The sequence below is a fragment of the Miniopterus natalensis genome, chromosome 1, assembly GCF_054644295.1.
Source record: "Miniopterus natalensis isolate mMinNat1 chromosome 1, mMinNat1.hap1, whole genome shotgun sequence".
In the NCBI taxonomy this organism is placed as follows: Eukaryota; Metazoa; Chordata; class Mammalia; order Chiroptera; family Miniopteridae; genus Miniopterus; species Miniopterus natalensis.
Window position 1 is genome coordinate 136,930,424 of NC_142081.1, and position 13,990 is coordinate 136,944,413.

General features: G+C 39.6%; 1 protein-coding gene across 1 annotated transcript in view; it reads left to right on the top strand.

Moving 5' to 3' along the window:
* The window catches only part of CFI (complement factor I), a 44,774-nt gene that overhangs the window by 25,632 nt on the left and 5,152 nt on the right, over positions 1-13,990 (top strand). Inside the window, exons 8-11 of the mRNA XM_087826114.1 lie at positions 454-471; positions 719-750; positions 3,544-3,647; positions 3,789-3,892. Of these exons, the coding sequence (XP_087682240.1) occupies positions 454-471; positions 719-750; positions 3,544-3,647; positions 3,789-3,892 (258 nt within the window). The remainder of the gene's footprint in view (positions 1-453; positions 472-718; positions 751-3,543; positions 3,648-3,788; positions 3,893-13,990) is intronic.

A 13,990-nucleotide genomic window follows, 5' to 3' on the forward strand; every position in this document is an offset into this window, starting at 1 on the left:
GAAATACAGGGCTAAGACACAGGATGGCTGCAGCACAGTAACACTGCCCTCTGGGCACAGCCTCATCCAAGACAGAACCTTATGTAGGCGGGAATTCACCTTCACTCCCCAGGTCAAGGCTATCAGGATCCCGTGCATGACTGAAACATTCTAGGGCAGCAGCGTGAAGATGAAGTCACCCCATAGACCTTCAAGCGAAATCTAAGGGAGGAGGAAAGAAGAATATTTTTGCGTTTGTTTCCTTGTTGGTTTTATTATTTGGTTTTGACTTCTGCATCCCAGATGTCTGATACTAACCATGCCTGATACTGAAACCAATGAAATATTGTTTGCACAGCCCTTGAAAGAAGTGCCCTATTATGTACAAAAGGAGAGGAGCCTTGTTAATGCCAGCTCAGGGCTCTTTTGGTCAGTGTCAGTGACTGCTCCCTCCTTCTGTAAGGACCTTGTGAGTGCAGAGTTGAAAGAGAAGCTTGCTCTACATGCAGAAAACTGCAGCACCATGAGCCTCGCCATTCCCTTATACAGACAGACACCTCTAGTTTATGCCTTCACAATTACCTAGCCAAAAAGAGGAAATCAGGTGATGTGCTTGTCCTTTTTAAAGGGAGGACAAGTTTAAAGACAGAAAATTATTGTCAAAGTTTAATGACTTTAATGATTTAATTTTTACTGTTAACACAATTTTAAACATTGGAAATTGTTTTATTATAGGAAGTACAGAAAATCGGACTGCTAATATGGATGCAGGTAAGTTAACATTATTCTTTTTTACTAGTGGTCCCCTGGTTTAAGTTTTTAAAAAAATTTTTAGAGGACATTTATGAAAACTTGGGACAGTGAAACAAGGAAGGGCCTAGGCTAGAAGAAGCAGCAGGAGAGGGACTAGGTGGGGAAATGCGCCTAGGCTGGGCCTCTTTCACTCACTAAGAGGTCAGAGCAAAGGGGGCCTTGGGGACAGGGTCAGGGGGTTAATCCAGGACAAGCTGCCACAGCCCATTGCTCCCTAGTTGTGAGTCTCATGGGGTCCCTTAGGCTTTAAGAGATGCACACCTGTGGGGGAAGGAGAGGGAGAAGGGAAAGGTGCAGGAGTGCTCCCAGGAGGGAAAACGTGCACTGGGTCCTTTGTTTTGAGGATTTTTTTTTTTTTTTTTTTTGGTTAATCTTCCTCTGAGGATATTTTTCCCCACTGATTTTTAGAGAGAGTGGAAGGGAGAGAGGGAGGGAGAGAGGGAGGGGAGGGAGAGAGAGAAACATTGATGAGAGAGAGACATGTAGATTGGTTGCCTCACCCACACGCCTGGACCAGGTGGGGGATCAAACCTGCCACCCAAGTATATGCCCTTGATTGGGAATTGAACCTGAGACCCTTAGTTTAAGTTTAATTTTAGTGCTGTATGTGTATGTATACGTGTATGTAATATAATTGATTCAGGCAACAATTACCTTTGATATCAATTTAAATAGAAAAAAAATAACATTACTTCTCTCCTTTCCTTATCATTTTTAAGTAAAATAAGCATAAATGTTTCTTGAGAACTGCTTTAAAAATTGATTAATGCATATGACTAATTTGGAAGTGAAACAATACTCTAGTCCTACATAAAGTTTTTCTGTTTGTTATGAGCTTTGTCAGGTCAGTTTTATCAAAAACAAGAAAATGTCAAGCATGACCCAGGAAATACATTTTGAAAGAAAAATAATGGATTTAATTGAATTAACATGATAATAGAAGGTCTATGAAGATCTGTATTCTGGCCAGTTGTGTACTAAAAGCCAAGATAAATTTAAGTGTTAAGTTCCTGGGAAGCCAGTAATTGATAAGAGCTTTCAGGTCAGCTTGACTTGCATTAAATCCTAACTCAGTTACTTATTAGCTATATAACTTTAGGTGAGTAACTTAACCTCAAATACAAAATTGGAATGAAATAGCTCCCTATTTTAAACTAAAGTTCATACAAGGCTCCCTTCTAATTGCCAGGCCCCAAAACTAATTAACATTTTAAAAAATCAGGCAAGCCCGGCTGGGCGTGGCTCAGCGGTTGAGCGTTGACCTGGGATCCAGGTGATCGGGGTTCGATTCCAGGTCAGGGCACATGCCCAGGTTGTGGGCTCGATCAATGACTCTCTCATCATTGATGTTTCTATCTCTCTCTCCCTCTCCTTTCCTCTCTCTGAAATCAATAAAGATATATATATATATTTTTAAATGCAAAAAATTCTAAAAAAAAATAATAAAAAAAAAAGTTAAAAATCAGGCAATGGGTTAAAAATGTAGATCTCAAAGCTACAGATACTCAGAAGGGATTTTCAGCAAAGGTCTTTTATTAATTTTTAGATGCCACCCAAGATGGTTTCACAGAACTCAATGAATGAGGTCTCTCTTCTTCCAGAGGCCCACACAGAAATTTAACACCTGCCATCACACTCTTTCCCCAACCTTAGGAGGGGTGGGAGCCCTACCCCCAAATCTATCCACATTTGTTCACAACTTCTCTTCCCTGAGGACCTTCCTCCTTATATGCTCAAAACAATTGGCAGTGATATTAATTCTCCTTTTTCATTTGGAGCTAAGAAGCACATCTACAAAAATTTTCAGGACATGGTAAAATAGAGACTAAGGAGAGCATCTTATACTATCACTTTCTTCCTTTTCTCTTGCAAATTCATGTCTTAAGCCTCACTCTACCGTGTTTTTCCCCAGTAACAAATGTGTCACATCTGAATGCTCACAGAGGGAGGAAAGGTCATCACATGTCAAGTGGCTAACCACATACTCCCCTCTCCTGGCCAACTGACCTGGGTTGTCTAGAGGTTCCTAACACATTACCTCTCAGGGTTAACGTGATGACTAAATAAGATAACCACATACAAAGTACTTAGCATGGGGTTTGACATTTAGAAAGTACTTAATATTAGCATCATTAATGTTAATATTATTGAAAATGTTTCCATAAAAACAGCCTCTAAAAAGTAAAAACCAAGCCCTGGCCCATGTGGCTTAGTTGGCTGAGCATTGTCCCATGCACCAAAAGGTCACTGGTTCAGTTCCCCTCCTGGCTCGATCCCCAGTGGGGAGCATGCAGAAGGCAGCCGATCCATTGGTGTTTCTCTTTCTCTCACTCCCTCTCCCTTCCTCTCTCCCTCAAATCAATAAAAACATTATTTTAAAAAATAAGTAAAAACTATGAAAGTGAGAAGACAAGGGTTTTTACCACCCTGAGCTGACCCAGCCAGTAGTAATGCCTGGGCATGTGGCATCTCTCATCGGCCAGAGGTTGGTAAATGTTTAACCCTTCAGCCAGCCTCTTCCTGCCACTAGTCCACCTTTAGGGAGATTTTGAGAGAACCAACCCAATTTTAATATTAAGCCGGAATTTTTAAACAAGATAAATAGTGCAGTTCAGCACCCCAAATAATTTACTAGTGAACCTGGCCTCTTTCATACTAGCTGTGACTCTGCTTTTTTTGTGGCATAATCAAGAATTGTCTGCCCACAAGGTAACCGGTTCAAAAATCATATGATCTCTTTTTTTCTTGAAGAAAGAAAACGGATAAAATCATTGTTCCCTCAACTAGCCTGTGGAGTCAAAAACAAGGTGCCCAGTCGAAGGAAGCGAGTCATAGGAGGAAAGGCAGCACAAGTGGTAATATTCCTTCCTTCCCAGGAACAGCCCGAGTGTGGGAGGGGGGGTTATATAATTATAAGAGACTGGAAGTGTTGCAGTGGAAATCTTTTAGAGTCACCTGTTTGTAGAATGGCAGTGACCACACAAATGTCTTTACAGGGAGACTTCCCATGGCAGGTGGCAATTAGGGAAGATGAGAAATTCAGCTGTGGAGGAATTTATATTGGTGGCTGTTGGGTCCTGACTGCTGCACATTGTGTCAGGTAAAATATGTCTCCAATAGATTTTGGCTTTCCTGAAACATGAAAATGAGTAACAGAGGGTAATCAAAAGCACATCTGAGAAAAGTCACTGACAAGTTCCACTCTACTGATCGCTAAATACCCTCTGATATTCACAACAGGGACCTCAGAGGCCAATCCCCCAGAACCTACTGTGTTGCCCACAGGCCAAATCGTTGATCCCAGCTGGCAAGGGTAGATCAAACCTGTAGGTACCAATTTACTTTACTTGCTTCATTTGCATGGTGGGAAAGTAAGTTGGTGCTACCTACATGTATCTCCTCCTTTGACAGGGTTTGAGATTTTCAGATCAGAGAAGTGGGGTAGGCATTGTGTATCTGGATTCAACATTAGCATGTAACAAAAGATGTCCATAATTATCTACAGATCGGAAATATAATTTTGATGCAGGACCAATAAGGCAAGTTAATAAGTGTCTGTATTCAATTGCAAGGGCTGCTATACTGAGTACCACAGAATGGGGGACTTAAACAACAGAAATTTTTTTTTTCTCACAGTCTGGAGGCTGGAAGTTCAAGATCAGGATATCAGTAGGGTTGGTTTCTCCTTGGGTCACAGATAGCTGCCTTCTTGCTGTGTCCTCACATGGCCTTTGCTCCATAAGACTGCATTCCTGATGCCTCTTCCTGTTTTTATAAAGAGACCAGTCATATTGGATTAAGGCTTCACTCCTATGACCTCATTTAACCTTAGTTAAACTTCTTTAAAGGCCCTATCTCCAAACACATCCAGTCACATTGGCGATTAGGGCTTCAACATGTGAATTTTAGGGGGACACAATTTAGTCCATAAGAGTGACTGCAGGAAAATACCTAAAAGGTGCCGATAATGAATAAAGTCGTCTTGAAGGACGACAGAGTTTGGGATTCTGGCCTCCATTCTGATCTTTAGAATGAATGAAATATCATTTATCAAGCACCTCTTACAGACCAAATGCCATGCCTGACACTTTCACATCTGTCATTTGGTTTTAATATTCACACAGTTCTAAGAGGTAAATATTAGTCTTCCCATTACATAGATAAGCAGACTGAGAAGTTATATGACTTGTCTGAAGCTACACTACTGGTCAGTAGTAGGGCCAGGGTAAAATCCAGGTCAATATACCTGACAGTAGCTTAGATGAAGGCCTACTTAACAAATCTGCAGATGACCCAACATTGAGAGGAATGGGAAACATGTTGAATGATTAAATATGCTGGGTGATACCCATAAAGATCCTCATAGGTTGGAGCAATGAGCCAAAATGTAATTTCTTCCAGAATGGTCCCTTTCTCTTGGCCTTTGTGATATACTCTCCTTGTTTTCTTCCATCCTCTGTAAAGGCCACACCTTCCCTGCCTTTTTTGCAGCTTCCCCCTTCTGTGACTGAACATTATTAATTCTGGAGTTCTCCAATATTTAGCTTGGTTTCCCCTTCTCTTCCTACTTCTCTCCTTAAAATTAATTGTGCTTTATGCTGAAACAATGCTATATACTGACCAGTGATATCTCCTGCCTGGACCTCTCCAACCACTGACCATCTACAGCCAACTGTCTATCAATACTTCTTGCCTATATCAAAAGTACATTCAATTTAGAACCTCTAAGAATGAGCTCATGATGTGCCCCTTGCTCCAAATATGGTTCTGTCCCAGTGTTTCCTATCTCAGCAAATGACACCACCATTCATCTAGTTACACAAGGCAGAAATCTAAGATTTCACTTCCTCAACCCTACCACAACCCAGCCAACCTATCACTAACTCTAGGTGGCATTTTAAATTTCTAATTATTTAATTCTCAAATCTTTCCATCTCCATGGTTACCATGCTTTTGCCTTTCATCTGGATTATACCAACTGCCTCCTAATAGGCTTACCTACATCCACTCTGCCCACCTCCTCCCCCATCTATCCATTCTCTACTGTGCGTCAAGAGCAATATTTCCATACCTGGTTTTGATCACTTATTGCTTAAAATTCAATGGCTTTGCATTCCTCTTAGGATAAAAACACACACACAACTGAACAAAAACATAACATGGCCCATTAGGCCCATATGACCCGAGCCCTACTTACCTTGGTGAAATTCATCTTGCCCCGAATCTTCACCTCCTGCTCTCTGCTCCACCCACTCTGGACTTCTTTCATGTACTCACGTGCACCTCTCTCCCTGCTGCAAAGAGACCATCTAATGTTGTTTCCCCTGCCTAAATGATCCTTCCTACTCTGTTTCCCTACTTAGTTCTACTCATTATTCATATCTCAGCTTAATATCACTTCCTCAGAGAACCTTCCCTGACTCCCTTAAGTCAAAGAAGCCCTCTTGATAAGTTCTTAGAACCCATGTGCTTTCATTCCTCTCCCTTTTCACAGTAAAATACGTATCTTCATTAGTGTGATTACCTACTTAATGCTACATGTTTCCCTAATCCCTGAGCTCCATGAAGGCAGGAACTACTTCTGACTTTGCTCATTTCTGTATCCCAATGGCTACCACAGTAACTGGTATACAGTAGGTGCACACTAAGTATTCCTTTAGTAAATTGAATGCATGGAGAGGGTTAACCTTTCAACAATATTCGGGACCTCTGATCCTGAAAAACAACCAAAGTTAATATGAAGAGCAGCATTCTTGCAGCACCAAGTATTAAATAAAAGCATCCTGAATACCTCATTAGCTTTTAGGACATCACTGTTTAAGGTGATTATCTGAGAAAAATTATGGTAGATGCCCAATTTGCTGGAAACCAAGAGGTAAAAATTGGTATAATATGGAGAGGGGCATAAGAACAGGCAATATTTAGCTCATTCACCGTTTCAGCCAGATTTTAAAACAGCTACTATGTTCCATGTACAATGCTAGGCATGGGCATCTATGCATAGATTAACAAGATTCCGTTTTTCAGTTCAAGGCTGTGAGCAAATAAATGTAATGCAACGTTAGGATGAAGTCTTAAAGGTCGGGATAACAACTGCTGTGGTCTTCACTCTGAGAACCTCTGGGGTTAGCAGAGCAATGGGAATGTGTACTCTGACTCCCCATTTCTGGCTCAATACTGCCTGGTCTCTGCAAACACCTTCAGTGCTGGTGCTCTCATCCAGAGGAAGCCAACGCATTCCACTTGTGCGCATCGCTGATTGTCAGCGAATTTTTTTTCCCAATTTCTTTAATGATCGTATATATTATTTCCAATATTTTATTCATATCTATATAACAAGATGTAATAACCAGCTTAGTACTTTGTCATCTCAAATTCTACATTACCTAAAAAATTGGTTTCTTTATCTTTCAAGTTTCCACCTACCATAATAAATCCTCTGGTTGCAACTTAATTTTTTTTTTTGAATTTTTAAAATTTGTTTGTTGGTTTGTTTACTGCGTTTAAAATATTACAGATGTCCCTTTTTCTCCCCAATGACCCATTCCACCCTGTCCCATCCCCTTCTCCAGTCCCTCTCCCCACCATTGTCCGTGACCTTGGGTTGTGCATATACACATATAAATTCTTTGGTTAATCTCTCCCCCTCCACCCACCCGCGCCCCTCCATCCCTCTGACATTTGTCAGTCTCATCTATGCTTCCATGTCATTGAATCTATTCTTTTCATCAGCTTATTAAGTTCTTTAGATTCCACATATAAGTGCAATCATGTGATGTTTGTCTTTCTCTGCCTGGATTATTTCACTTAGCATAATTTTCTCCAGGTCCATCCATAATGTCCCAAAGGGTACGAGATCCTTCTTCTTTACAGCTGCATAGTATTCATGGTGTAAATGTCCCACAGCTTTTTTATCCACTCATCTACTGATGGGCACTTGGGCTGTTTCCAGATCTTAGCTATTGTAAACTGTGCTGCTATGAACATTGGGGTACATATATTCTTTCTGATTAGTGTTTCAAGATTCTTAGGATATATTCCTAGAAGTGAGATCACTGGGTAGCTCCATTTTTAACCTCCATACTGTTTTCCATAGTGGCTGCACCAGTCTGCATTCCCACCAGCAATGTACTAGGGTGCCCCTTTCTCCACACCCTCGCCAGCACATGTTATTTGTTGATTTGTTGATGGAGCCATTCTTACTAGTGTGAAGTGATATCTCATTGTGGTTTTAATTTGCACCTCTCTGATGATTAGTGACGTTGAGCATTTTCTCATATGTCTCTTGGCCATCTGTATGCCCTCCTTGGAGAAGTGTCTATTCAGGTCCTTTGCCCATTTTTTAGTTGGGTTGTTTGTCTTCTTCTTGCTGAGTAGTGTGAGTTCTTTGTACACTTTGGAAATTAGCCCCTTATCAGATATATCTTTGGCAAATATGTTTTCCCAGACCATGGGGTTCCTTTGTATTTTGAGGCTGTTTTCTTTTGCTGTGCAGAAGCTTTTTAGTTTGATGTAGTCCCATATGCTTATTTTTTCTTTTGTTTCTCTTGCCCTAGGAGATGTATCAGTGAAAATTCCACTATGTGGGATGTCTGTGACTATACTGCCTATGTTTCCTTCCAGGATTTTTATGGTTTCACAACACATTTAAGTCTTTTATCCATTTTGAGTTTATTTTTGTGTATGGTGAAAGCTGGTGGTCAAGTTTCATTTTTTTGCATGTATCTGTCCAGTTTTCCCATCACCGCTTATTGAAGAGGCTGTCTTTACTCCATTGTATGCTCTTGCCTCCTTTGTCAAATATTAACTGACGATAATGGTGTGGGTCTATTTCTGGGGTCTCTGTTCTGTTCCATTGATTTATATATCTGTTGTTGTACCAATACCAGGCCATTTTGATTACAATGGCTTTGTAATACAGTTTGAAGTCCAGTAAAGTGATCCCTCCCACTCTGTCCTTTTTTCTCAAGATGGCTGCAGCTATTTGGGGTCTTTTTTGGTTCCATATAAATTTTTGAAATGTTTGTTCTAGATCTGTGAAATATGCTGTTGGTATATTAATAGAAATTGAATTGAATTTTTTAATGGCTTTGGGTAGTATGGACATTTTAATGATATTAATTCTTCCAATCCATGAGCATGGTATATCCTTCCACTTGTTTATATCTTCCTCTATTTCTTTTTTCAGTGTCTTGTAGTTTTCTGAGTACAGGTCTTTTACATCCTTGGTTAAGTTTATTCCTAGGTATCTTATTTTTTTAGTTGCAATGGTAAATGGTATTTTTTTTTTAGTTTCTCTTTCTGAGAGTTCATTGTTGGTGTGTAAAAATGATTTCCAGATGTTGATTTTGTATCCAGCTACCTTGCCAAATTCATTTATCAAATCTAGTAGTACTTTGATGGAGTTTTTAGGGCTTTCTATGTATAATATCATGTCATCTGCAAATAATGACAGTTTTACTTCCTCCTTTCCAGTTTGGATACCTTTTATGTTTTCTTCCTGTCTTGGTCCTGTTTTTAAGGGAAATGGTTTTAGTTTTTGCCCATTGAGTATGATGTTGGCTGTAGGTTTGTCATATATGGCCTTTAATATATTGAGGTGTGATCCCTCTATTTCCACTTTGCTGAGAGTTTTTATCAAAAATGGGTGCTGGATTTTGTCAAATGCTTTTTCTGCATCTATTGATATGATCATATGATTTTTGTCCTTCATTTTGTTTATGTGATGTATCACGTTTATTGATTTGTGTATGTTGTACCAGCCTTGCATCCCCAGAATAAATCCCACTTGGTCATGATGTAGGATCTTTTTAATGTATTGCTGGATCTGGTTTGCTGGTATTTTAGCATCTATACTCATCAGGGATATTGGCCTGTAATTTTCTTTCTTCGTAGTGTCTTTATCTGGTTTTGGGATTAGGATGATGCTTGCCTCATAAAAAGAATTTGGGAGTTTTCCCTCCTCTTGAATTTTCTGGAATAGTTTGAATAGAATAGGTGTTAAATCTTCTTTGAATGTTTGGTAAAACTCTCCTGTAAATCCATCTCGTCCAGGACTTTTGTTTGCTGGGAGTTTTTTTATTATTGCTTCCATTACATTAGTTGTTATCAGCCTATTCAGGTTTTCTGCCTCTTCTTGATTCAGCTTTGGAAGGTTGTATGCTTCTAGGAATTTGTCCATTTCACCCATGTTGTCCAGTTTGTTGGCATATAGTTGCTCGTAGTATTTTCTTACAATCCTTTGTATTTCTGTTGGGTCGGTTGTTATAGCGCCTCTTTCATTTCTGATTTTATTTATTTCGGTCCTCTCTCTTTGTTTCTTGGTGAGTCTGGCTAAAGGTGCATCAATCTTATTTATCTTTTCAAAGAACTAGCTCTTGGTTTCATTGATTTTTTGTATTGTTTTTTTAGTCTCTGTGTCATTAATTTCTGCTCTGATCTTTAGTATTTCCTTGCTTCTACTTCCTCGGGGCTTTTCTTGCTGTTCTTATTCTAGTTCTTTTAGTTGTTGTGTTAGATGGTTCATTAGATCTTTTCTTGTTTCTTGAGATAGGCCTGTAATGCTATAAACTTTCCTCTCAGGACTGCTTTTTCTGTGTTCCATAGATTTTGGGTTGTTGTCTGTTCATTTTTGTTTCTTTCCATGAAGTGTTTGATTTCTTCCTTGATCTCATTGGTAACCCATTCATTGTTTAATAGCATGCTATTTAGCTTCCTTGTGTTTGAATATTTTTGAGTTTTTTATAGTGGTTGATTTCTAGTTTCATGGCATTGTGATCCGAGAAGATGCTTGATATCATTTCAATCTTCTTATATTTGTAGAGATTTGCCCTGTGCCCTAACATGTGGTCTGTTTTTGAGAATGTTCCATGTGCACTTGAGAAGAATGTGTATTCTGCTGCTTTGGGATGAAATGTTCTGTAAATGCCAATTAAATCCATTAGGTCTAGTGAGTCATTTAAGGTCTGCATTTCCGTGTTGATTTTTTGTCTTGATGATCTGTCCAATGCTGACAGTGGGGTGTTAAAGTCCCCCACTATCATTGTGCTGCTGCTGTCAATCTCCCCCTTAAAGTCCCCCAAGAAATTTTTTATATATTTAGATGTTCCTATATTGGGTGCATAAATGTTTATAATGGTTATTTCCTCCTGTTGGATTGATCCCTTTAGTATTATGTAGTGACCATATTTGTCTCTTGTTATGGCCTTTATTATTTTGAAGTCTATTTTGTCAGAAATAAGTATTGCTACTCCAGCTTTTTTTTTTCCTTTCCATTTGCATGGAATATTTTATTCCATCCCTTCACTTTTAGCCTGTGTGAGTCTTTTGCTCTCAGGTGGGTCTCTTGTAGACAGCATATATTTGGGTCCTGTTTTCTTATCCATTCAGCTACTCTATGTCTCTTGATTGGACCCTTTATTCCATTTACATTTAAGGTTACTATTGATATAAACTTATTTAATACCATTTCCCCCCTTTATGCTGATGTACCTTTCTCTCACTATTCTTTCTTTTTCTTAGAGCAGTCCTTTTAGTATTTCTTGCAGTGCTTGTTTGGTGGTACTGAACTCCTTTAGCCTTTTTTTGTCTGGGAAGCTCTTAATTTCACCTTCAATTTTAAATGATAGCCTTGCTGGATAAAGCAATCTTGGTTGTATGTTCTTGCTTTTCATTACTTGCAGAACTTCGTGCCACTCCCTTCTGGCCTGAAGAGTTTCTGTTAAGAGATCTGATGTCAGTCTTATGGGGGTTCCCTTGTAGGTCACTGCTTGTCTCTCTCTTGTAGCCGTTAATATTCTCTCTTTGTCCTTGACATTTGTCATTTTAATTATGATGTGTCTTGGAGTGGGTCTCTTTGGGTCCCTCTTGTTTGGAACCCTCTGTGCTTCCTGAACTTGTGTGGCTTTCTCCCTCGCCAGCCTAGGGAAGTTTTCTGTTGTTATTTCCTCCACCAAGTTCTCTATCCCTTGCTCTCTTTCCTCCCCCTCTGGCATTCCTATAATGCGAATGTTGTTTCACTTATGTTGTCCCAAAGCTCCCTTAGACTGTCCTCATGCTTTTTAAGTGTTTTTTCTTTTTGCTGCTCTGATTGACTTTTTTCTACCTTGTCTTCTAAGTCACTTATTCTATCTTCTGCTTCATTGAGCCTGCTTTTAATTCCTTCCAGTTTATTCTTGATATCAGATACAGCATTCTTTATTTCTGTCTGAGTTTGGTTATGTTATGTATCTCTTTTTTCATGTTTTCATTAAGTTCCTTGATCTTACCATCTAGTGCCTTGTTTTTCTCATTAATTTCCTTGAACATCTTTCTAATCACACTCTGAACTCTGTTGCTGATAGCTTGCTTAACTCCATCTCATCAAAGTCTTTTTCTGGTGATTTTTCCTTTTCTTTAATTTGGAGGTTGTTTCTTTGTCTCCCCATTTTGGTAGGTCTTAGTGTTTGTATCTATGTATTAGATATATTTGTTGTCTCCCATTCTTGTGGGGAGGGATTTTGTCTTGTGAGTCCCGTGGAGCCCAGAGGTGTGTTTTCCTTATACTTCTGAGCTCTTTGCTCTAGGCATGTCCTTTTTGTGGGTGTCCCTTTTGTGGGTTCTTTGGGTTCTCCTGTTGTGGTTGGGTCTAGAGTGTCATTGACCAGTCCTTGGGAGGACCCTCCTCTCAGGTTGGCTAACTGTGTGTCTCAGGCCCAACCTCGTTGTGTAAGCTGTTGTACGGGTGCTGGCAAGGCAGGACAATACCCAACTAAACTTCCAGGAAACAAGGGGTATCTTACAAAATATCTTGACAGTCACAATGAAAACAATCCAAGTGAAAATAGAACTGGGAGAGTGAAGGGAGAACACAAATTCGAGAGAGAGAGAGAGAAAAAAAAAGGTTAAAAAAGAAAGGAAAGAAAAGTAAAGCTTAGAGAGAGAAAAGTATATTGTTGTTATTAGTGATGAAAATTTAAAAAATAATAATAAACTAAAATATAAAAAATAGAGAAGCTACTGGAGTATAAAAGCAGAGAAAAGATTCTGAAGGAAGGGCCAGCAAAAATTAAGGGAGAGAATGGGAATAGGATAATAGTTGAAAATGAAAAAATAAAAATACAATAAAGAGAATAAGAGAAACTAACAATTGAACAAAAAGACAGGAAGACAGAAAGGAGGAAAATTAAAGAAAGAAAGAAAAGAAGAGGGGAAAAAAATTATGCCAATGGATCGAGAGGAGAGAGAGGGAGATAAAGCCTGGGCAGGGAGGGAGTCCAATAAGAGATTTGGGGGAAACTATAGAGGAAAGCAGTATACTTGTTGGTTATGATGATAAAGTCCCAGCCATTAAGCAGGGAATATCGAGAAAGTCTTGATAGTAGAAGCAAGGATAAAACAAAACAAAACAGAGAAACAAAACAAAAAACAAGCTAAGCAAAACAAAATTCTTTTTTTAAAAAAGGGAAAAATTTTTTTTTAAATTTTTTTATTTATTATAAAATTTAAAAAGAAAAAACATTTCCCCTCCCCCTTTCTCTTCTTCCTAAGGGAAAAAGAGAAAAACAAACAAAATGCAAAAAACAAAAACAGAAAAAAAAAAAAAAGACAGTCAATCAGGTGGGTTTCTTCTGGACAGCCTATGTTGCCTGAGGCTCACTGTTTTGTGTGCTGATTTCCGTTCTCCTGGGAGGTACTTGTGTATCACCCAATGTGAGGAGCCGTCTAGGTTTGTCTCTGGTGTCCTTAGGTAGATGGTTGATCTGAGGCTCTCAGTGGGCCACCTCCTCTTGTCAGCCATTTGGCAACTTTGTAGTTGCCTGGTCTTGCTCCACAGTCTTCTGTAGAGTCTTTAGGGTGCAGGATGGCTATTGTAGCTCTGGGTATCACTCCCCTTACTTAGAGGTGTCGCTGTCAGGCGCTCACTCTGCAGGAGTTAGTCTCTGCTTCACTGCCAGCTCTTCAGTCCCTACCCTGTCCTCTGATTCTAGGTCCCCAGGCTCTGGCCTGCTGCAGCTTCAGACTGATTTCCGCCTGCTGCCTTTTCTGCCATTTCAGCAGCCTGGGCTCTGTGGGTTCGATTAAAAAACATCCCACTGGGCACTTTGCCTGCCCAGCCCCCATCAGGGGTTTTCAGCTTTTCCTCCAGTTCCCAAACAATAGTCTCTTAGAGTTTTATTCTTGTAATGTCTTCCTGTGAGCTGTTCTCCCTTCCCCCTCA